At 59.1% G+C, this 23,518-nt stretch overlaps 2 protein-coding genes across 8 annotated transcripts; both read right to left on the bottom strand.

Annotated features, from left to right (window-relative positions):
• Nucleotides 1-666: 666 nt before the first annotated feature.
• On the bottom strand, nt 667-13,317 carry INSRR (insulin receptor related receptor). Of its 3 annotated transcripts, XM_059870889.1 has the most exons (22): nt 12,813-13,317; nt 10,706-11,257; nt 9,149-9,461; nt 8,921-9,063; nt 8,639-8,783; nt 8,342-8,556; nt 8,147-8,273; nt 7,807-8,045; nt 7,554-7,721; nt 7,259-7,448; nt 7,091-7,132; nt 6,717-6,982; nt 6,470-6,606; nt 5,903-6,068; nt 4,607-4,715; nt 4,426-4,496; nt 3,432-3,661; nt 3,243-3,353; nt 2,983-3,142; nt 1,832-1,961; nt 1,628-1,762; nt 667-1,496 (listed from the first exon to the last, which is right to left on the bottom strand). In XM_059870889.1, exons 1-22 carry the CDS (start codon nt 12,904-12,906, stop codon nt 1,235-1,237), a joined length of 4,005 nt encoding a protein of 1,334 aa, XP_059726872.1. In that variant the 5' UTR covers nt 12,907-13,317; the 3' UTR covers nt 667-1,234. The 3 variants fall into 3 exon arrangements, with proteins under 3 accessions (XP_059726872.1, XP_059726870.1, XP_059726871.1); XM_059870887.1 differs by lacking the exon at nt 12,813-13,317 and having other exon boundaries at nt 10,706-12,458; XM_059870888.1 differs by lacking the exons at nt 667-1,496; nt 1,628-1,762; nt 1,832-1,961; nt 12,813-13,317 and having other exon boundaries at nt 3,058-3,165; nt 10,706-12,458.
• Nucleotides 13,318-13,455: 138 nt separating this feature from the next.
• On the bottom strand, nt 13,456-22,416 carry LOC132340096 (death-associated protein kinase 2-like). Of its 5 annotated transcripts, none has more exons than XM_059870894.1 (13): nt 22,284-22,416; nt 18,048-18,111; nt 17,439-17,542; nt 16,546-16,758; nt 16,323-16,461; nt 16,040-16,169; nt 15,860-15,908; nt 15,708-15,734; nt 15,435-15,587; nt 14,435-14,480; nt 14,257-14,346; nt 14,060-14,128; nt 13,456-13,798 (listed from the first exon to the last, which is right to left on the bottom strand). In XM_059870894.1, exons 2-13 carry the CDS (start codon nt 18,108-18,110, stop codon nt 13,682-13,684), a joined length of 1,200 nt encoding a protein of 399 aa, XP_059726877.1. In that variant the 5' UTR covers nt 18,111; nt 22,284-22,416; the 3' UTR covers nt 13,456-13,681. The 5 variants fall into 5 exon arrangements, with proteins under 5 accessions (XP_059726877.1, XP_059726879.1, XP_059726878.1 ...); XM_059870896.1 differs by having other exon boundaries at nt 13,456-13,762; XM_059870895.1 differs by having other exon boundaries at nt 22,252-22,392.
• Between the last annotated feature and the right edge of the window lie 1,102 nt (nt 22,417-23,518).

Raw genomic sequence — 23,518 nt, 5'->3', positions numbered from 1 at the left:
AAGGGACAGGGCTTATCTCCATCCCCAAGGCCACCTGCTGTCCCCCGAGCTGTCGCACCCCCCCGACGGTGCCCCCAAATCTGGAGGCGTGACGGCCTCTCCTGGCTCAAGCTCTCCCCCAGCACCCCGTTCTGTCGGGGCGCGGAGATGCTGGAGACGGGGGCACGTTTGATGGCACAGTGGCTCTGTCCCCAACTGTCCCCTCCGACCAGGACCCATCTCGTCCTCCTCCCCGAGGTGGGGCAGGACAGGACAAGGTTCCCCATCCCCACCGGATGCTATGTTGTCCCCGAGCTTGCTCGGAAGCACGTCGGGAGGTGGCTCATCCCAGCGCTGAGTTCTGCACGTTCTCAGCCCGCACCCTTCCCCCACGGCTCATCTCCACCGCCAGCCCCCAGCGGCACCCACGGGGCCTCGATTCCTTCGGGGACACCTCCCGTGGGGCCCCACTGGACACCCCAGCACCCCCCTCCCCGGCAGAGCGGGCCAGTGGCTGTGGCCACATCCTCCTAAATTCCACTGCTTTGACGTTTTTCTCTAGAAACGCCCCCGGTTTGGGCACCGCAGGGCAAAGCCACAGGACGCAGATAGGGCTGGGGGGTGGGGAGTGGGAAGCCCCTTGTGCCGCCCCCCCCGCGACCCCCCCAAGCCAGGCACTGCCGCAGCTGAGCTTCAGCCCTTTATTCGAGCTCAGATTGGGAAGTGATGCCCCTTCCATGGACCAGCACGGCCTCGGCACTGGTCCCAGTGTAGGGGACTGGGAAGAGACATCAGGGCAACCTCAGGCTTGTCGGAGTCCCGTGACTCAGTTTTCCCACCTGGGCAAGGTGTGGGGCTCACAGGGGTTGCTGCCCTGGGGAGCAGGGGCAGGTCCCCCATCAATCTGCCTTGCTGACAAGGGCAGATTGATGGGGGACCCCAAATGTCAAACCCTGCTACCCATTCCCATACCCACATTATCCCACCCCCAAAAGAAGGAAAAATGGGTGTTCTCCTCCCAACCAGCAGCCCCCCACTCCCTCCCCCCGACTCGGAGCACCCCCAATTTATTTTCAGGGGGAAATGCATCCCACGGAACATCCTTGCCTTGCTGCCACCCTCCTCCCAAGGCACCCACGCCCTGGCTGGGCCCTTGGAAGCAATAAATAATGCAGGGGGGGTCCCAGCAAGTGGGGGGTGGCTGGAGAAGGGCGTGGGGTGCAGAGTCCAGCGGGGGTCTGAGGACACCCCGGGGTCAGAGCGAGGCCGTCCCGTTGGGGAGCTGCCCTGGGCTGCGGGCGGGCAGGGGGGATGCGGGGGGCTCATCCTCCTCGGGGGACGGATCTGTCTCGGTGCTGGAGGGCTCCCCCGAGCCGTGATGGCCGTTCTCGGGGCTGTAGAAGAAGGAGAGGGTGCGGAAAGCAGGCGCCATGTGGTCCTTGATGCGCTCCAGGAGCTGGACGAAGGAGGGGCGCTGGCGAGGGTTCTGCTGCCAGCACAGGCACATCAGCTCGTGGCTGCGGAGAGAGGGCACCCGCTGGCTCTGGGGGGCTCCCAACAGCCCCCCCAGCACCGCAGAGAGTAAGATTTCCCCTGGCAGCCTCTCCCACAGCAGGGTGGGGCTGTGAGGGGTGTGCCCAGCACTCACAGCTCGTCGGGGCAGTTCTCGGGCCGCTCCAGGATGCCGTTGTCCATGACAAAGCGCAGGACCTGCTCGTTGGACATGCCCTGGTAGGGCTGCTCGGCCAGCGTGGCGATCTCCCACAGCACCACCCCGAAGGACCTGCCAGAGCACCTCTGCTCAGCTGGGGGGTCCCCAAATCCCCGCGGCTGTGCCCACCCCAGCACCCACCAGACGTCAGACTGGGTGTTGAAGATGCCGTCCTTGAGCGCCTCGGGGGACATCCAGCGCACGGGGAGCAGCCCCTTGCCCCCTTTGCGGTAATAATCCGTCTCATAGATATCCCGGGTCATGCCAAAATCTGGTGGAGGAGGAAGAGGAGGAGGAAGGTGTGGGCAGCAGGAGACAGGGCTGGCACTGCCACTGCCCACCCACTGTTGCCCTTTTCTGACCCAGGGATGGGGCAACTGCGAGGTGTTTTAAAAACTTTGATTCTATTTTCAGTCTCATGCGAAGGGTGAGACAATACAGCTGTTATAATTCATGCCATCACAATCAGAAGCTAATGATTCCTTAATTACAATACACTCTAAGTGTTTTTTGGCCTATCAGCTTTAGCTGCACCATGTTGTAAATGCCTTACAGCTAATCATCTAAAATTACTCTTCGTGGGTCCTACTACAGTGCATCTTTCATAGCTCTATCTCTCTAAAGTATCTAGTCTTTTTTGTAAGGCTATCTTTTGAAACTTATCTCTAGTTCATTTTTTCACTCAACAATATCTGTCTTATTCCCATGGCATTTCCAAGTTGGTCTCTTATCTCAAGATTTGTATACAGATGCACATTACGTGAGTCTTCTCTCAGAATTCACTGAATCACTGGGTTGGAAGAGACCTTCAAATCATCGAGTCCAACCCAGCCCCAACACCTCAACTAGACCCTGGCACCCTGTGCCACATCCAGGTTTGTTCTAAACACATCCAGGGGTGGTGGCTCCACCACCTCCCTGGGCAGCCATTCCAGAACTTTATCACTCTTCATGTGAAAAACTTTTTCCTAATATCCAGCCCTTGGTGAAGCTTAAGGCTGTGTCCTCTGGTTCTGTCAGTTCCTGGAGAAAGAGACCAGCCCCACCTGACCACAACCACCTTTCAGGGAGTTGTAGAGAGTGATAATATCTGAATCTCCTTTTCTCCAGGCTGAGCATCCCCAGCTCCCTCAGTTGTTCCTCATAGAGTTTGTGTTCCAAGCCCCTCTCCAGCCTTGTTGCCTCCTCTGGACGCGCTCAAGCATCCCAACATCCTTCCCAAACTGAGGAGCCCAGAACTGGACACAGTTTTGTCAGGTTTTGAGAATTTTCTTTACATTTCTCACACCCACCTCCAATCTTGACGGTGAAGTCCTCGGACACCATGCAGTTGCGGGCAGCCAGGTCCCGGTGCACGAACTTGTTGGCGCTGAGGTAGGCCATGCCGTCGGCGATCTCCCCCGCCATCTGGATCATGTCCTTCAGCGACGGCGGCGGCAGCCCGGGGTTGTTCTGCACCGTGCACACACTCAGGGCTGGGGCAGGGGCGTGCCAGGACCCCCCTGGACACAGGGTGAGTGTCCCTTCTCCTGGCACCTGACCAGCTCCTCACCTCGGCTTCAGGCCTGAGTGAACGTAGGTAGCTCTTCAGGTCACCACGTGTCATCAGCTCCATGATGACCAAAGCTGGCTGGCCCTGGGATACCACGCCGAGCAGACGGACCTGCAGGGACAAAGAGGGCTGGCATGTCAGCAGCCAGACCCACGGTGTCCCCTCCCTCCCCCTCAGCTGCCCACCTACCACGTGGTGGCACTTGAAGGCTTTCATGACGGAGGCCTCGTTGAGGAACTCGATGCGCTCCCGCATGGTGGCCAGCTCGTTGACTGTCTTCAGGGCCACCTTGGTCTCCTCTCCCTCCGTGACCAGCCCCAGCGCCACCCCCTCATACACCATCCCAAAGGAGCCCTGTCCCAGCTCCCGGATCACTGTGATCTTCTCCCGGGACACCTCCCACTCATCAGGCATGTACACTGTGGGGTGAGTGGGGATCGCCCCGTCCCCATCACTGTGACTAACCCCATCCTCATCTCCAACCTCATCTCCATGTCATCACCATCCTAGTCCCTATCCCCATTCCCATCTCCAACCCATTCCCATCCTCATCCATCCCTTTCCCATTCCCATCTCCATTCCATCACCATCTTCCTCCCTGTCCCCATCCCCACCCCATTCCCTTTCCCATCTCTATCCCATCATCTCCATTCCATCACCATTCTCCTCCCTGTCCCCATTCCCATTCCCATTCCCATTCCCATTCCCATTCCCATTCCCTTTCCCATTCCCATTCCCATTCCCTTTCCCATTCCCATTCCCATTCCCATTCCCATTCCCATTCCCATCTCCATTCCATCACCATCCTCCTCCCTGTCCCCACCCCATCCCCATCTTAATCTTCATCCCATTTTCATTCCCATCTCCATTTCATCACCATTCTCCTCCCCGTCCCCGTCCCCCTGCCATTCCCATTCCCATTCCCATTCCATCTCCATCCCATCATTTCCATTCCATCACCATCCTCCTCCCCATCCCCATTGCATTCCCATCCCCACCTCCATTCCCATTTCCATTCCCTTCATCTCCACTCCATCCCCACCCCCATACTCATCTCCATCTCATCTCCCTCCCATCCCATTCTCACCCCATCCCTTCCCCATCCCCTCCAGTGTGACCCCAGCACAGAAAGGGCTCGGTGGCCCCTTGGGGTGGCCCCGCCTGTCCCCATGTCCCCACGTACTGTCCGAGGCGCTGAAGTACTCGGGGTTGACGGAGGCGTAGAGCGTCCCGCTGGGGTACCCGTCGTGGTTCCTGCCGGGGTGGGCAGTGCTCGGAGCTGCTGCCTCCCCCCAGCCCTGCCCAGGCCTGGTTTGGCCAGACCCCAGCCCAGCCCAGCCCGGGGGAGGCAGGAGGGTCGTTACCTCTTCTTGTTGTAGAAGAAGACAAAGACAGCCAGGCAGGAGATGAGCACCATGAGCACCACGGGCGTGACGGTGAGCAGCACATAGAAGCTGCTGGACTCTTCCTCGGCTGCCAGGAGCAGGTGGCCATGGATCAGGGTCTGGGCACTCATCCCACCTCACATGGGACACCTGTCCCACCACCAGGCCGGAGAGGGGGAGCCTCCAGCTCCCTGGACCAGCAGCACCCTCAGATCCCTGTGTGCCCCTGTCCCAGAGCATCCCTCAACCCTTTTGTCCCAGTGTCCAACTCCCCAATCTCCCAAATCTTCAATCCAGCAGCATCCTTGGATGAAGGATGGGAAGAAGACCAGCCTGGCTGAGCAGAGGTCTTTGGCTGGAACTCAGGGAGAAAGGAGAGGCTCTGATCTTTGGAAGAGGGAGCGAGAAGTTCAGGAGAATCTGAGGGAGCTCAGGACAAGAATGAAAATTAAAAGGGCCAAAACCCAGCTAGAGCTGAATCTGTTTCTATAAAAATGTTTCTATAAATCCATTAGTACCTAAGGGAGAGCTGAGAAGAAAGTGAGTGCTGGGCACTGCTGAGGGACCTCAAATCCTGGGGTCAGTTTTGGACCCCACAAGACAAGAAAGACATTGACGTGCTGGAATGTGACCAGAAAAGGGATCAGAACTGTGGAGGAGTCTGGAGCACCAGGAGCAACTGAGAGCGGTGTGGGGGCTCATCCTGGATAAAATGCTCAGGGTGGACCTTGTGGCTCTGCACAACTCCTGACAGGAGGGGACAGCCAGGTGGGGGAAGGCTGTGCTCCCAGGGAACAGGGACAGGAGCAGAGGAAGTGGCCTCAAGTTGCCCCAGGGGAGGTTTGGATTGGATATTGGGGAAAACTGGAAAGCATTGGAGCAGGCTGCCCAGGGCACTGGTGAAGTCTTTGTTCCCGGGGGGATTTAACAGAGGTGTGGATGTGGCACTTCAGGGCATGAGTTAGAGACAGCCTTGGCAGTGCTGAGGGAACATTTGGACTCACTGGTCTCGGAGGCCTTTTCCAACCCAAACGATTCTGTGACTCTGTGGTGCTCCAGTGTCTCAGGCCGGGATCATCCCTCAACCCCTCAACTTCCCAGCCCAGCAACCACTCCCACCTTCAGCAGCCAGGCCCAGCAGCATTCCCTTGACCCCACACGTCCATCCCAGCAGCACAGCCCTATTCCCCAGGGAGCCCCAGCTCCCCGACCCCACAGCTGCCCCCTCCCTGCCCACCAAGGTCCCTGTTGATGTCCCCTGTCCCCTGCAGGTACCTGGCCCCAGGATGTAAAACTTGACCAGCCCTGTCCACGAGCCGTTGCCAGCCAGAGAGGTGGCCCGGACCTTGGCTGAGTAGTTCCCTGGCTGGAGCAGAGCCAGGTGGACACCCCCATACTTGGAGTAGCGGTGGCGTGAGACGCAGACAACAGTGGTGACCTCCTGGAGGGGACAACATGGGGGTGACAAAGGGGTTTCATTCCCCCCAGCCATGTGTAAGCCTTGGGAGAGGGATGGGGATGGGGATGGGAATGGAGATGGAGATGGAGATGGGGATGGAGATGGGGATGGAGATGGGGATGGAGATGGGGATGGAGATGGAGATGGAGATGGAGATGGGGATGGAGATGGGGATGGAGATGGGGATGGAGATGGGGATGGAGATGGGGATGATGGAGATTGGGATAGGATGGAGATGGAGATGGGGATGGAGATGATGGAGATGGAGATGATGGAGATGGGTGGGATGGGATAGGATGGGATGGTGTGGCATGGCGTGGGTGCTGTGCCCCTATAACCAGACCTGGCAGGGCTGGGCAGGGGGTGCCACAGGGGGTTCTCACCTCAGTCTCCCGGCTGTACTTAATCTCATACTTGAGGATGAGCCCGTTGGGGTTCCTGGGTTCCTCCCAGCGCAGCAGGACACTGTTCTTGCCAGCTGGCTCCCACGTGACGTTGCCAGGAATGTTGTCAGCTTGCACTGGAGAGAGGCACAGAGGGAGTCAGCTCCTGGGGGCACCACCTGGACCCCAACCCCCATCTCAACATCCCAGCACGGCCAGGGTGGGGTTTGGAGGGCTGGGGACGCACGCTCAGGCATGGTCCGGGCGAAGACGAAGGTGGCAGCACTGCAGCCCACGGTGTGCGCGGCGTGGTTGCAGGCGTGGATGTCGATGCGGTACTCGGTGAAGTGGCGCAGCCGCGACAGCACCGCCCGGTCACGCACCACCTTGTCCTCGAAGATCTGGAAGTCAGGCTTGGGCTCGCCTCCGGGGCGGCTTGGGGCCAGCGGCTCTGCTGAGGAGGTGTTGGCCGCGGGCGTGATGGCCACCACGTCCCTGCGCTGCTTTGGGGTCCTGCAGGACACGGGGACAGGAAGTGGTGCGGAGTTGAAGCCCCGAGGTTGTCCCCAAAAATTGATCAGGGGAGGGGAGATCCCCCAGGCTGGTGTGGTCCCAGCTCACCTCTGTGGGTTCTTATTGATGGATGTCACCTTCCAGGGTGGCCTGAGATAGTGGGAAATCAGTTAAAGGGTCTGCCAGGAGAAGCCACTGGACCCCCCCCCACTCAGGCAGACCCACGCACCCAGCTTGAGGGAGCCCCCCAAAGCAGGGAACCCCCCCAGATGGCACCTGGGGATGGTGATGGAATTGTGGAGGAAGTTCTCAAACTTCTTCTGGAAGGACTCGGCCTCGCCCTCCATGCGGAGCTGCCCGTCAGTGGGGCGGCAGGGGCAGCACCTCTCCTCTGCATCCTGCTCCCCCTCGGGACCATCCCCAAACCCAAAACGCGTGTCTGCGCTGCTGGTGGGCAGCTTCAGGCCTGTGGGCAGCAACGGGCAGGGCTGGCAAAGCCTGGCTCAGTGGCACCACCCTTGTTCTGCTGGTGCCCTTGGCTGCTGTGCTGCCCCTGTCTGCCTGGCCTCACCTTTGTGGCAGTAGTCGTTGATGTAGAGCTCCATGTCCTCGGCCAGCTGCTGCCACAGCACCAGGTAGTAGATGATGTTGCCGTTGCGTTGTGTGGGCGGCTTCCAACGCACCACGATGTGGGAGGAGGAGTTGGACATGGAGATGACATCCCGGGGCACCGTCGGGGCTGGGATGGCACAGGGGTGGTCAGTCTTTCCTTGGGATGGGGGGAGTCCACCACGGGCATCGCCGGCCCCGTGCCAGCCCCTTACCCGCTGGCATGGTGCGGATGTAAACCACCTCGCTCTGGGCCCCGTAGTTGCGTCCTTCCTCGGCCGTGGTGAGGGTGATGGCGCGCACGAAGATGGCGTACTGGGTCCAGGGACGGAGGTTGAGCAGTGTCACCCCTGGCTCCTGCTCGCTGCTCAGTGGCAGATCCACGTCCAGCACGTTCCAGCTCTGGGCCCCACAGGCATCCTGCCCCACATACTCTGACACGTTCTGGAAGGGTCTGTCCCACACCGGGCATCAGGGAGGGTCCAGCAGGGATAGAGGACACCACAGGCTGGCATTGCCAAGCCCTCCACAACAAGGACAAGAGGGAGCACTTACGACTCCTTGTAGTAGACAATGAAGCTGAGGAGATCCCGGTACTCGGGGGGCCGGTACCGCTCCCACTTGAGGAAGATGCGATCGGACTCGGTGACGTTGGAGATGAAGCGCAGGGTCTGGGTCTTGCCTGTGGGGAGGAGGCAGGGCTCAGGCAGAGGTCGTGGCACTGCTGGTTGTCCCCATCCCCGTACTCACAGGACGCCCGGTCCCCATTGGTGCGGGGGTTGATCTCTGCTTTGTTCTGCCGGCCCTTGGTGCCTGTCACCTCCTCCATGCGATAGATCTCAGCCAGGCACAGCTTGGGATTGAATGCAAAGTACATCTTGCCCACGGGGATGGAGAGGATGTGGTGGCTCCAGTCCCAGAGCTGCTGCAGGTTCTGGTTGTCCAGGACGTACAGGGTGTAATTCCTAGGGGAGGGGATGTGGATGAAGGCAGTCGGCAAGGGCACCTTCAGGGCCACGTGTCCCCCCAAACCCACACCATCCTCACCCATCCACCATGGAGTCACCACGGATCAGTTTTAGGTTCTTGAAGAAGGACAAGGAGACGAGGGCGAAGGAGTGTTTGATCTTCAGGAAGCCCGTGATGGTCTCAATGAGCCCCAGGCTGCTCTGCAGCTCTGAGGCTAGGTTATCTGGGAATGACATACTGTGTGAGCTCAGGGAGAGGGGCACCTCCCCATTAATTTCCCCTGCAAGGCAAAACACCCCCTTCCTCCACAGCAGCTCTCCCACGCCGGGCGAGTCTGGCAGGGCCAGCTCTGGCACTCACAGCCCCGGCGGATGTTGAGGATGAGGTTCCCCTCGATGAGGGTGCAGCCCCCCAGCTCCTGCGCCGCCTGCATCGAGTCGATGGTCTTGGTGCCCACCTTGCACTCCTTGGGACACAGCCCCTCGCACTTGTGGCAGAACATGCTGCGGGCAGGGTGACAGGGACGGGATGTGAGCGGCCCAGTGTGCCACCACCGCGCCCGCACCAGGGCATTGGGGACACCCCCACCTGCTCTCGTTCCTGGTGTACCCCGAGGGACACTCGGACAGGCACTGCCGCTGGTGGATGACGAACTTGGAGGCGTCGCGGGGGTTGTCGGAGACCTTGCGGAGGCTGGCGCAGTACTCGGCGGTGACGCAGCGCCAGCCCTCGTACTCGTAGGTGCGGGGCGGGCACGAGGGCAGGCAGTGCCCGTTGAAGTGGAAGTGGCGGCAGGCGACGCAGGCCCGTCGGTCGTGGGGGCGGCCGCAGCCCCCCAGGCACTCGGCGTGGCAGCACTCGCCCGCCGCCGTGCACGCCGAGCCCGCGCCGCACGGGCACACTGGGAGGGGAGACAGGGCACACATGGGCACGGAGTTCGGGCTGCACAGCTTGGGATTGGGGTCGGGGGGAGAGGAGAGAGAGGGGAAGGGCTCGGGGGGCTGCTGGCATCCTCCAGGGCTGGGGGACAACGGGAGTGAGGGTGGGGTGGAGAGATAGATGGAAGGATGGATGGATGGATGGATGGATGGATGGATGGATGGATGGATGGATGGATGGATGCAGGAAAGGATGGATTTGGTTATGGAGGAATGCAGGGATGGTGGGATGGAGGGAGGGATGGATTTGGTGATGGAGGAATGCAGGGATGGAGGGAGGGAGGGATGGAGGGAGGGAGGTAGGGAGGGAATGATGTGCGGATGAAGGGATGTAGGGAGGGATGGATTCAGTGATGGAGGAATACAGGGATGGAGGGAGGGATGGTGGGATGAAGGGAAGAAGGTGATGCAGGGATGGAGGGATGGATGGTAGGATGAAGTGATGCAGGGAGGGAGGGATGTGGGGATGGATTTGGTGATGGAGGAATGCAGGGATGGTGGGATGAAGGGAGGAATGTGATGCAAGGACAGAAGGAGGGATGCAGGGACAGAAGAAGGGGTGCTGGGATGTGAAGATGCAAGAATGGAGGGAGAAAGGGAAGGATACAGGGATACAGGGAGGTAGGGATGGATTGATGGAGAAGTGGCTGGAGGCATGGCAGCACTGATGGAGGGGTGCCCAACGGGATGGAGGAACGGATGGATGGACATGTGATGAGTGAGGCTGGCTGGGCAGGTGGGTTGATGGGTGGCTGAGTGAGCAGCTGGATGGGTGGATGAGGGGCTGCATGGAGGGACAGCAGGACAGATGGATGGACAAGGTGGGGCTCGGCCCATGCTGAACCCCATCTGCCCAGTGCAGCCAGGCCAGGGCCACAGCTGAGGTTGCAGCCCTGATAAGGATCTGTGTTTATAGTACATATTTCATTACCAGCTCTCCTGTTTACAGAAAACGAGCTCAGGAGGGGCCTGTATTTACCTCGCCGCTGGGAAAACACAGCAGCCAGGAGCTGGCCTCTCCTCGGAGGATGATACAGCACGGATCTGGTTACCCCACCGTGCTGCCTGCACAGCACACTCCCAGCAGCAGGGGAGCCACAGCCACACTCCGGGCCTGCCATCCCCAGGTGGCTCCACCAGCGCCCTCCCAGTTTGCCCCACAGTGCAAACCAGCACCATCCCAGAAAAGCAGCACAACCAGGCCCACCTTTCTGGCAGTAGCTGGAGGTCCAGCAGCGATAATCCAGCTGCCCATTGACGCTGGTCTGCACGCACGGCTTCTCCACATCCAGGATGCCCGGACAGACATCAGCACACTCTTCAGCCAACTTATTGCCGACGATGTAGGTGCTGTCCCCGCTGTCGGGCAGCAGCAGCCCCCAGTCGATGGTGGAGAGGTGGCAGAGCTCCTGGTTGCGCTCGATGCGCACCGAACCGCGGAGGATGTGGCCCAGGCTGTGCAGCCCCACGTCCCGCAGGTGCGGCATCTCGAAGATGACCAAGGCGTAGCTGAAGAAGAGGTTGGTGCCACGGATGACGGAGAGGTTGGGGAAGAGATCCCGCAGGCTCTCCAGGCCGTAGACGCGGAACAGGAGCAGGTACTCTGTGATCATCAGCAGGCGAGGGAAGCTGAGCCCCCGAAAGTCCTCGGCGCCCGTGGTGAACATCAGCAGGATCTGCAGGTTGCCCTCGATGATGGAGCAGTTCTCCAGCTTCCGCAGCTGGGACACGTCGTTGCGGATGTCCATGCTGCCGCAGACTGGGGTGGAGAGAGGGGGACCCAGTGGGCGGCAGTAGGGATGGGGCAGCTGCCCCCCACCCCTACCCAGGGATCCCCCAGGGGATGCTCAGGGTGGGTTTAATATCCTGGTGCTGCCTGTCAAGCGTGGCTGGAATTGGAGATGTGAGCGCCTCTGGCAGCAGCCGGCTCTCCGGGGCACGGCGCGTCCGTCAGCAGTGATGCTAACGAGGCCTGGCAGGCTGCCCTGCCCCTTGTCAGCCCCACAATCAAGTCCCAGCCCTGGGGGAAGCTGTCTGGGGGTGCAGATGGCTTTTCCCCTTCCCCAGGTTGCGGGGCAGCTGTGGGTGCTCATGGATCTCCCCACTCACGGTCACCCAGTGAGTGGCAGCTCCAGCAAGGTTGTCCCATTAACTCCCCCCCATGTCCAGACAGGTAAGGGGCAAGCAAGGCTACCACAGGTATCCATGTGGCACTGCCCCAGCCCCGCACTGGCTGTCCTGGGGCTTTTCCACCCAGAAATGGACAGCACGAGCCCCAGCACCTCCTGCTTCCTGATCCTGGCAGGGATGCAAGAACCAGACTAAGCAAAGAACTTCCCATTGACAGCGTCCCCAGCCAGAAACCAGGGCCAGGTCCTGAGGGGATCAGGTGTGTGGCTCACCCCTCATCTGCCCGCTGCCAGCCCGGGCTCATGGCCATGTCCTTGTGACCTTATGCCTGGTGGCGATTTTCCCCTCTTGGTGTCACCCATGAACTGTGGGCACCGTGGCCCTGGGGGCACCGTGGCCCTGGGGGTACCGTGGCCCCTGGGCACTGTGGCTCTGGCAGCTGCCCGTAGCCCCTCACCCCAGGTTCAGCCCCTCACTGGCAGCCCTGGAGGGTCCCTCTGTCCCCCTGCAGCACCAACCCCGAGGGTTGCAGCCCCCGCTACCACCATCACCTCCCTGACCCTGCAAAGTCCCCCGGTAAGGGGAGGGGGTCTCCGGTGCCCCTGGGAGACCAGACAGAGGGCAGGGGTCTCAGTGGGAGCAGGCACGGTGACATGTGTCCCTTGGGCAGCTCTTGGTGCTTCATCCTCTTCCCCCATCGCTCCCACCCCCCAGCACAGCCCCTCGGTGACTGGGGAAACTGAGGCAGGGGTGGCAGGCAGAGGGGAAGGCAGGACAAACGACAGACCCTCCTCATACCCCCAGCTGTCCCCTGTTGTGGCCATGAGACCCAGGACCCACGGCAGCCCCCTCCCCACCATGGCAACCCCTCCCCAACCTTTCCCATCCCAGCAGCTGTGAAGGGAGCTGTGACGATTTCCCACCCTCCCGGTGGGGCTGAGGGACCCATCTCTGGCCAAGCCCCCCACTCCACTCCCTCATCCCATCCCAGCTGTTGGGGGCTGCCACGCTCTGCCCCTCTGCCCAAAACGGGGGGTCTGCAGCACTGGGGGGACAAACTCAGACAGGGAACACTCCAAGAGCTTTGCCTCGGGTTCTATCTCTTGCAGACCTCCGAGCACAGGCAGCCCCCGCCCCAAAACTTCCCCCCACCCCGCTCCCAGTCCCCCTTCCCAAGCTCTTACTTTCGGAGGGAGCCCACACGGGGGGCACCGGGAGGTGGCCAAGGACCAGCAGCATCACCCCCAGCCTCGGGGCACGCAGCGCCCTCGGCTCCATCCTCGAGCGGGACCCCCCGGGCCCCGTCCCGGTCCCACCTCGGGCTCTGCCGCTCCGTCCGGTCCCGCTCGCCGTGTCCGGCCGGTGCCCGGGGACCGCCGGGATACGGGGGGGGGCCACGGACCCTGCGGCCCCTTCACTTTTGTTTTCGGCTGCCGCACACAAAATATTTAGCCTGACAACTGTCAGGGCCAGGGCCAGGGCATGTTTGGGAAATAGAGAGGGGGAAAACAGGGCGGCCCCCCCGCGCCGGAGTGGGTGGGAAGGAAGAACTGCCTCTTGCCTCAGTTTCCCCAGCCAGAGCAGGAGGTTGCAAGTGGCTCTGGCAGGGGGACACAAGCAAAGCAGTCAGCAAGCCATGGAACAGGACAGAAGGGACAATCCAAGGGTCACTCTGCCTGGCAGGGTCAATCTGGGGTGCCAGGAGCCCACGGCTTTGGGTCCTCACAGAAGGGCAGCCCTGCAGTGAGGGAGGAAGCTGCGGGCACTCAGCACCTGCCTGGCTGTGACGAGCCACCCTTAAGGGGAAGGAGAAGCAGGAGAAGAGGCTGGAGGAGGAGGAGGAGGAGGTGACATTTATTTTTCTCATTAGGACAGAGCAGGGAGGAAGGTCCAAGCCCTGGGCAGAACCTGGGGGCAGGAGCAGGGTGCTCCTGCCAGTGACCCCTCAACACCACGGAGCCAGGAGCTGGACAGTGCCCCTGCCCCCTCGATGGGGTGATGGGGGCACCCCCAAGGCTCCTCTCGCGGAGGTTCTGCCTTTTTTGGGAGGAGCTCAGGAGCAGCTGCTTCTCCTCCGGCGCAGCAGAGCGGTGTGGGGGCTCCTCTCCTCCTCTGGGTCGCTCTCACAGCAGCGCTGGGGGCACAGGGGGGCTGCAGGGCACGGACAGGACTTCCCCCAGAGGAGAGGGCACCCCTCACTGCACAGCATCCCACCCTACTCGATGCCCCCATCTCTGGCCAAGCCCCCCACCACACTTCCCTCATGCCACCCCAGCAGTAGTGGGTGGGGGGTCCCACGCTCTGCCTCTCCTGCCCAAAACAGGGGGTCTGCAGCACAGGGGGTACTGCCATAGAGAGAAACTGAGAGAGACCCCCCCAGATCCCTTCTCCCCCCTCTGTAGCCCATGCTGGGTGGGATCTGGGGGCTCACCAGCTCCTCATCCTCCCTCCCGAGGCGGCAGAGCAGGCGGTTGCAGGCGGACACGGTGTTGTAGGAGAGCTACAGGGGGGCAGGAAGGGAGGGGGTCCGAGGTGGGGGTCCCTCCCCAGCTCTACCCCCCCCCCCCCCCCCACCCAGGGGGGGCTCCCCAGGGGACTCAGGGCTGCTGGGACCCCACAGCCGGGCACCTTCCACTTCCTCCGGGCGTTGAACTTGCGGAAGTTTCTCATGTTGATGGAGGAACGGCTCCGGCTCAGCACCTGCTTCCTGCTCAGGGGCTGCAGGGACAAGGACATGGCCCTGGCACTGCCACCGTGTCCCCACCCCGCTGCCAGGGGCCTGGCAGGCCCTGCCCGTGCCTCTCACCTTGATCCAGGGGTGCACCAGGCACTCGGCCGCGGTCATGCGGCGCCTGCGGCACAAAGGGAGGGGTTGGGGCTGGGGGTCCTGGTCCCACACGTCCCACGTGGGGATGGGGAGGGGGTTGGGGTCAGGGTCAGGGTCAGGGTTAGAGTTAGAGTTAGGGTCAGGGTCAGGGTCTGGGTCAGGGTCAGGGTCAGGGTCAGGGTCAGGGTCAGGGTTAGGGTTAGAGTTAGGGTCAGGGTCAGGGTCAGGGTTAGGGTCAGGGTCAGGGTCAGGGTCAGGGTTAGGGTTAGGGTTAGAGTTAGGATCAGGGTCAGGGTCAGGGTTAGGGTCAGGGTCAGGGTCAGGGTTAGAGTTAGGATCAGGGTCAGGGTCTGGGTTAGGGTCATGGCTAGGATCAGGGTCTGGGTCAAGATCAGGGTCAGGGTCAGGGTTAGGGTTTAGGTCAGGGTCAGGGTCAGGGTTAGGGATAGGGTTTAGGTCAGGGTTAGCATTAGTGATAGGGTTAGGGTCAGGGTCAGGGTCAAGATCAGGGTTAGGGTCAGGGTCAGGGTCAGGGTCAGGTTTGGGGTCAGGGTCAAGGTTAGGGTTAGGATAGTGCTGGTGGGGACAGAGAAGTGAACCAGATAGAGGTGGAGATGGTGGGGATGGAGATGGGGATGAGATGGAGATGGAACTAGAGATAGGATGGAGATAGGGATGGGTTGGAGATAAGGATGAGATGGGGATAGAGATGTTGGGATGGGAATGGAGATGGGATGGGATGGGATGGGATGGGGATAGGGATGGGATGGGGATAGAGATGGGAATAGGTACAGAAATGGGATGGAGATGGAAAGAGAGATGGGGATGGTGGAAGTGGGGACGGGGATGAAGATGAGGTGGGACCAGCATGAGATGGGACGGCGATGATGAAGATGGAGATGTTGGAGGTGGGGATAACGGAGGTGGAGGTGCAGGCAGAGATGGGAAGGAGATGGAAGGGGTGGGGATGGGGCCTCACTCTGGCTCCTTCAGCAGCAGCTGGCGGATGAAGTCCTTGGCCAGCTCGGAGGTCTGGCTGAAGCAGCGCTCCTCAAACTCGTAGGCACCAGCCACAACGTTGGAGAGGGTCTCAGCATCCGTCTCACCCTGGAAGGGGGACAGGCCACTGAGCCTGTGGGGACACAACAGAGCTACTGAGTGCCAGGACAGCACCAGCTCGGCCACCCCAGCACCCACAGCGTTCCTGTGCCTCAGTTTCCCCCAGCCACAGAGAGCACTGCCCCATACTCACAGAATGTAGGTGATGACTCCGATGCTCCTGCAATGCAGGGGTGGGGGTCAGGTGCTGCCCTCCCTGGGCCCCCCCATGCCCTGTGGCACCCAGGGGGGCCCTCCCCACCCACCAGCTCAGCCTGCTGCCCCCCCCAGGTCCTGACTCCTCACCACATGTCAGTCGCAGGGCTCAGTGGCTCATAATTGATCACTTCAGGAGCTGGGGGCAAACACAGAGCCAGGGTGGGACATTAAGGGGACAGGGGGACAGGAGCACGCCTGCATGCCTGGGGGTCCCATCCCCAGCCCTGGCTCAGTGCAGGGACCCCCAGGGATGTGCCAGCCCCGTACCAATGTACTGGGGGGTCCCACAGAGGCTCTTGTAGGTGATGCCATCCTCCAGCTGCTGGGCCAGCCCGAAGTCGATGATCTTGATCCAGGGCTTGGGGACATCCTTGTCCTGCAGCATGATGTTCTCGGGCTGTGGGGACAGGGCTGGGCTCAGCGGGGTGACCGAGGGGTGATGGGGTAACAGCTGCACCCCGGGAAGCTGGGAAGAGTGGACCAGGGCTCTGGAGGTGCCTGGCACTCGTGGGACCCTCAGGCAGTGAGGATGAGGGGTCCCCACGGGCACCTTGAGGTCGAAGTGAGCGATGAGGCGAGCATGCAGGTATTGCACCCCGCTCAGGATCTGCCCCAGGAACTCGATGGCCTCCTCCTCCGACAGCATCTCCTTCTCAGCAATGAAGTCAAAGAGCTCCCCACCGCTGATCCTGCGCAGGGTGGGCACAGGGAGCTCGGCCACCTCCAACACGTGCCACAAAAAGGGGGTCCCGCCCCCCCAGGACCCCACTCACAGCTCCAGGACGAGCACCACCTCGGCCGTGCCGGCGAAGAGCTCGTGGAGCCGCAGGATGTTGGGGTGCTGGAGCTGGCGGAGGATGGCGACTTCCCGCTGCACCTGAGCCCGCTCCACCCCCAGGCGGCCCCGCCGCAGCTTCACCAGCTTGGCGGCGTAGAAGGCGCCGGTGCTGCGCTCCCGGCAGAGCCTCACCACGCCGAAGTGGCCGCTGCAGCGAGAGCCGGGCTGGGCACGGCTGGGCTGGCCCCGGGCCGGGGAGAACCCAGGAACCCGGGCACCCCGGGGCTCCAGGGGAGCTGGGATCCCGGGCTGGGCACGGCTGGGGGAGAACCCAGGAACCCGGGCACCCCGGGGCTCCAGGGGAGCTGGGATCCCGGGCTGGGCACGGCTGGGGGAGAACCCAGAAACCCGGGCACCCCTGGGGCTCCAGGGGAGCTGGGATCCTGCCTGTGCCCCACTGAACCTGCCTGGATCCCTGCCTGCCCTGTGTGCACCTGCCTGCCACCTGCTCACCTGGGGTGGGTCCTGCTCACCTGCCCGGATCCCACTCACCTGCCCGGATCCCACTCACCTGCCTGGATCCCACTCACCTGCCCAAATTCCTACTCACCTTCCCAGCTCCCACTCACCTGCCCAGACCCCTACTCACCCGCCTGGATTCCCACCTCACCTATGGGAGATCCCCCTCACCTGCCCAGATCCCTGCTCACCTGCCTGGATCCCTGCCTGCCCACTGTTCACCTGCCTGCAACCTGCTCACCTGTGGTGAGTCTCCTTCACCTGCCCGGATCCTCCTCACCTGCCGGGATTCCTGCCTGCCCTGTGGTCACCTGCCTGCAAGCTGCTCACCTGCCCAGATCCCTGCTCACCTGTCCGGACCTCCCTCACCTGCCCAGCTTCTCCAGCAGCTCATACGTGTCCTCCACGCTGCCCGGGCTCGTGGTGGCTGCCAGGCCCTGGCTCCCCTCGTCCTCCCTGGGCTCAGCCACGTCCTGTGAGGCAGCAGCAGCACCTGGCTCAGCCCCTGCCCAGGGCTGGGCCACACCTGGGGGTGCAGGGACCCCCAGAGCCCCCCAGGATGCTCCAAAGGGAATTCCCAGTGCTGCGTCAGAGCTCAGCCCCTGCCCAGGGACCCCCGGGACCCCCAGAGCCCCCCAGGATGCTCCAAAGGGAATTTCCAGTGCTGTGTCAGAGCTCAGCCCCTGCCCAGCTCTCCCAGTTCACACCGAATTCTTCAGCAGGTGGAAACCTGGAGACTTTCAGCCCTTGGGAAGGACCTGCAGAAGCTGCTCAGGGGGCTTGGAAAGGGGGCAGGAGCAGGGAGAGAGGGGGTCACAGCAGCCCCCACCTCCCTCAGAGCGCTAGGGGTGCAAAATGCAGAGAAAACACAACATTTGGGGTTTAAAAAAAAAAAAAAAAAAACAGATGAAAGCACTGTGAGCTCAGCCACCCCAGCCCCCTGGCAGTGCCCCCCACGCCCCCCCAGCCGTGGCTCACCTGGGGGCGGCTGGGGGCACCCCCCGGCCCCCCCTCAGCCGGGACCCGGCCGCTCTCGGCCATCCTGCAAGACAAGAGGGGTCGGGGACACTGGGTGGGCAGGTCCTGGCAGCTGGGGGGGGACAGGGACGGGGGGGGGGGGGGGGGTTCTGTGGGAGCTGCCAGGAGCCCCCCAAGCCCAGGAGAGGCGGTGCCACAGGGGAGGAGAGGGGAGGGGAGAGGGAGAGGGAGAGGGAGAGGGAGAGGGAGAGGGATAGGGAGAGGAGAGAGCAGCCCTGCAGAGAGGCAATGCCAGGGAGCAAGGAGGGGCACGAGGATCTCCAGAGATTCCTGGGCCCCCATTCCCATCTCCTGCTCCCCTGGAGGGAGGAGAGACAGCCTGAGGAGGGAGGGGTGGTGAGGAAGATGTTGCTAGGGTTTTGCTTTTCATTATCCTGCTCTGATTTGATTAGTAATAAATTAATTAATTCCCCCAAGTCGAGTCTACTTTGCCCATGACGTTGGGAGGAATGAGGGATTGGTCTTTACAGACAAGCTGGGAGATAAAACCAGCACTGGGAGACAAAAGAAACAATGGGAAGGGTTGATATTTGCCTTTACAAATAAACTTTAGGTTTGCTGATAAATGAAATTAGACATTGAAAAATGAAAGAAACTACGAGGAAAACCCCAAAATTCCAAAAGAATTAAAAATTGAAAGGGAGGGTTGTGCATTAGAGGGGAATCTTCAGTATCAGGTGTTCTGGGAAGTCTGAACCTCCCAAGTACCTCAGAAATGGGGAAAGGGAGAGGGAAATTGGGATAAAAAGGAGGCTGAATCCTCCAAAAATTGGAGAGACCTCAGGGGAATCTCCCCCTTTATTGGAATAAAGTGACAGGACTCCTCTGTCTCCTTTTTGGACTTAAACCTCTGATGGTTGTGGATTAATTTTCCGGACAGCCTTAATGGATGAGTGACCCCTCCCTGCCATTATCCCCACCCAGGAGGCCAAAAATTGATGTAAAAATAAAGTGCACAGGCATTAAATAGAAAAATCACAAACTCCTGTCTCTGTAAGTAAGAAAATGCCTCAAGTAAGTAAGAAACTGTATTGATAAAATGAAGAGTCTAGAGTTTAGTAATGTGATTATTTAAAGTTAAAAGTTGATGTAAAAATTAAATTAAAAGTTTAAAATGGGTGTTAAAGTACACAGATATTAAGTAGGAAAATCAAACTTGTGTTTTTATAGTTATAAGTAAGAATATAATTTAAGTAAGAAAGTGTTAGATAAGATGGTGAAGAGTCTATAGCATAGTAATGTGATTATATAGAGTTAAAAGTTGGTGTAAAAATTAAATTTTAAATTGATGTAAAAATAAAGTGCACAGGCATTAAGTAGGAAAATCATAAACTTATGTTTCTATAAGTAAGAATATGCTTTAAGTAAGAAACTGTATTGATAAAATGAAGAGTCTACAGTTTATTAATGTGATTATTTAAAGTTAAAAGTTGATGTAAAAATTAAATTAAAAGTTAAAAATGGATGTTAAAGTACACAGATATTAAGTAGGAAAATCAAGCTTGTGTTTTTATAGTTATAAGAATAAACTGTTAGATAAGATGGTGAAGAGTCTATAGCATAGTAATGTGATTATATAGAGTTAAAAGCTGATGTAAAAATTAAATTTAAAATTGATGTAAAAATAAAGTGCACAGGCATTAAGTAGAAAAATCATAAACTTATGTTTCTATAAGTAAGAATATGCTTTAAGTAAGAATTTGCTTTATGTTAGGTAAGATGGTGAAGAGTCTATAGTGTAGCAGTGTGATTATATAGAATTAAAAGTTTAAAAGTTATAACAGAAGCAGATGTGCACATGCAACAGCAGCCTATGAACTAAAAATAACCCCAGTGCAGCAAAAGGGAATAGAGGTGATCAGTTAGAAAAGCAAAATAAACCTTGCAGCAACTGGCCACTAAATTAGAACGTTTTATATTGTCTTGTAACAAGAAACTCATGACTCCTTCGTGCTGTGGCCAAATGCTTACTCCTCGGAAATCTCACAGCCTCTAAGGCTAATATTTCTCCAAGCAACAGTATAGATATTATTGAAAAATAGAAATTATTTCTATGTATAATTTTTACATAAAATATATAGATATTATTTCTATAATACAATTATATATAAATGTAAATATATGGTTCTATATATTCATAAAGATATAAATAATACAATATTATTTATATAATATTATATTGTTCATATAATAAAATATTTAATAATTCTATAAATATACGATAGATATAATATTTATTATATATGTAAATAATACAATATTATTTCTATAATATTATAGTATTAACAGAATAAAATATATTATAACTATATAAATATATAATATATTTATAGAAATATTTATAATAGAAATACAAATAATGCAATATTATTTATATAATAAATATATTTTTATATATAGAAAGGACAGACAGTGGTCCTCAAACCCTAAAGGACAGTTGGTGGTCCCCAAGCCCTAAAGGACAGTCCTCAAACCCTAAAGGACAGTTGGTGGTCCCCAAGCCCTAAAGGACAGTCCTCAAACCCTAAAGAACAGTTGGTGGCCCCCAAGCCCTAAAGGACAGTCCCCAAGCCCTAAGGGACAGTCCCCAAGCCCTAAGGGACAGTTGGTGTCCCCAAGCCCCAGTCAGTGATCCCCAAGCCCTAAGGGACAGTTGGGGGTCCCCAAACCCTAAAGGACAGTCCCCAAACCCCTAAGGGCAGTCCCCAAACCCTAAAGGACAGTCCCCAAGCCCTAAAGGACAGTCCCCAAACCCTAAAGGACAGTCCCCAAGCCCTAAAGGGCAGTCCCCAAGCCCTAAGGGACAGTGGGTGGTCCCCCAGCCCAGTTCCCCCCCAGCCTCTCCCCCTCCCAGCCCAGCTGTGCCCCCTTACCCTCCCTGAGCCTTCCTCCACATCCAGCTGCGCCTCTTCCTCTCTCCCCAGCCTGCCAGCCCGCACAGGGGACACTGCCTGTCCCCTCTGCCTGTCCCCTGTCCCCGGGGCACCCGGGCAGGCTGAGCTGGCCCTGGCACGGCACGGAGCTGGCCCTGGCACGGAGCTGGCCCTGGCACGGCACGGAGCTGGCCCTGGCACAGAGCTGGCTCTGGCACGGAGCTGGCCCTGGCCCTGGCACGGAGCTGGCCCTGGCATGGCACGGAGCTGGCCCTGGCACAGAGCTGGCTCTGGCACGGAGCTGGCCCTGGCCCTGGCCCTGGCATGGAGCTGGCCCTGGCACGGCACGGAGCTGGCCCTGGCCCTGGCACGGAGCTGGCCCTGGCACGGCACGGAGCTGGCCCTGGCCCTGGCATGGAGCTGGCCCTGGCACGGCACGGAGCTGGCCCTGGCACAGAGCTGGCTCTGGCACGGAGCTGGCCCTGGCCCTGGCACGGAGCTGGCCCTGGCATGGCACGGAGCTGGCCCTGGCCCGGCACGGAGCTGGCCCTGGCATGGAGCTGGCCCTGGCCCGGCACGGAGCTGGCCCTGGCATGGAGCTGGCCTTGGCACGGCACGGCGCTGGCCCTGGCACTGCACGGAGCTGGCCCTGGCCCGGGCACGGAGCTGGCTCTGGCACAGCATTGGCCCTGGCCCTGGCACGGCGCTGGCCCTGGTACGGCGCTGGCCCTGGCACGGCACGGTGCTGCCCCTGGCACGGCACTGGCCCTGGCACAGCATTGGCCCTGGCCCTGGCACGGCGCTGGCCCTGGCACGGCGCTGCCCCATCCCCATGCCCGGGCGGGTCCGTGCCCCGGGGGCGGCTGCAGCTGCAGCCGGGCCAGCATCCCCCTGGCCGCGTGCCGTGTCCGTGGGGGGACAGTGTGTCCGTTTGTCCCCTGGCGATGGACACAAGCAGCTGATTGCTCCGTGCCCCGCCACACGCGCCCTGGCATCGTGCTGCTTTTGAAAAGAGGGAAACTGAGGCACGGGTGGCCACAGGCCCTGGTGGGAACCGCTGAGCTCCCGGGCAGAGCTGGACCCACGGGGGCTGGGGGGGGCAGAGTGTCCTGTCCTGTCCTGTCCTGTCCCCCCGTGTCCTGCTGCCACCCACCAGGAAAACCAGCCTGGCCTCGGCACCGGCTGCCCAAAAATGAGCTCCCAGCTCAGCACCCAACTTCCAAAAGGCCCCGTTGGACCCCAAACCCCCCCAGCCAAGGCAGCCCCCGAACCTGGTGTGTCACGGGGAGCTGGGACCGCTCACCTCCTGCTCCAGCCTTCCTCCAGCAGCCCTGGCAGTGCCAGGATCTTCCTCAGTGCCAGGATCTTCCTCAGAGCCGCGGCATTCCCGGGAGCTGCGCCAGGATCCGGCCACCGCGGACAAGGAGATCTCTTTGCGTTCCTCTTGAAAACAGCCCCGGCTGCGCAGAGGAGCCAGAAAAGGCCTTTCAGGAACAATTACTGGTGGTTCCAGCCTCAGCTCCCCGAGGAGCGGCCGGGACACGGCGGGATGAGCCGGGGCAGACGCTGTCCCCTGTCACCCCTGTCCCCGTTCCGGTGAGCATCGCAAACAGGAAGCCTGGCGGAGCCACGGGAAACGTGGGAGGCCCTGAAGGTTTTGGGGAGGTGATAAAAACGAGAGCAAGATCCCGGACTACAGTGATTTCAGCATTTATTATAAAAAATAAAAGGCCTAAAGCAAGGGGGCTTGTGGCCCGAGCAGGAGCGTCCCCATCGAAGATGCTGCAGCGCCGGCGCTGGGTTTGCTTGAGCAGCGATGTCCCCGATGTTCCAGGGGGAGCAGCACAGATTCCCTGGGTCAGATGCCCTTTTAAACTGTTTTTAGTCCCTTTGGATTGGTTTTTGTCGGAATGCTTCATTTGCATGAAGGTTTAAGGCGCTCGGTTGGCCGTTAAGGTTCTGTCCAGGCTGGCTTGTTTCGCTTGGGGTGTGGTGCACTTTACTTGGGTGTCTTATAACCCCTTTTACAAGAGAATAACGTAACTAGCAGTACGTGCTTAACGATCTATCAACTGTTTGACAACAGTTTCTCAGCTATTTTTAACAGAGGGACGGCTTTCTGCAGGTGGAGGGAGCCGGGGCTGCCGGGGGGCACCGGGCACCGGCAGCGCCCCGGGGCTGCGGAGCCACCGCACGTTTCAGCTGTGGGAATCCTTAAAATCGGAGGGTTTTGGGAAAGCTGCAAAAGGCAGCCTCAGAAACAGCAGAACTGTGATTAGAGCTAAGCAGAAGCCATAAGATTTGTCAGCAAAAAAATTATGAGAAGTGGAAAGTTGGGACAAATAGAACAATGGTCTGTGTATTAATGCTTGGCTAAAATAAGTCCCTAAGCTACAGAAAAGAATGTCTAGTGAGATATTAGGAAGTTCTAAACTTGATAATGGAGCTCTGTGCGTTGTGTTTGAAGGCTCACAAGCAGGTGTTGTATCTGAAATAAGCAAGCATTGTTTAACCAAAGGTACCTGTGCTTATATTGGT

Source organism: Haemorhous mexicanus, chromosome 31 (genome assembly GCF_027477595.1).
Source record: "Haemorhous mexicanus isolate bHaeMex1 chromosome 31, bHaeMex1.pri, whole genome shotgun sequence".
In the NCBI taxonomy this organism is placed as follows: domain Eukaryota; kingdom Metazoa; phylum Chordata; class Aves; order Passeriformes; family Fringillidae; genus Haemorhous; species Haemorhous mexicanus.
This window is presented reverse-complemented; position numbering and strand designations above follow the sequence as displayed.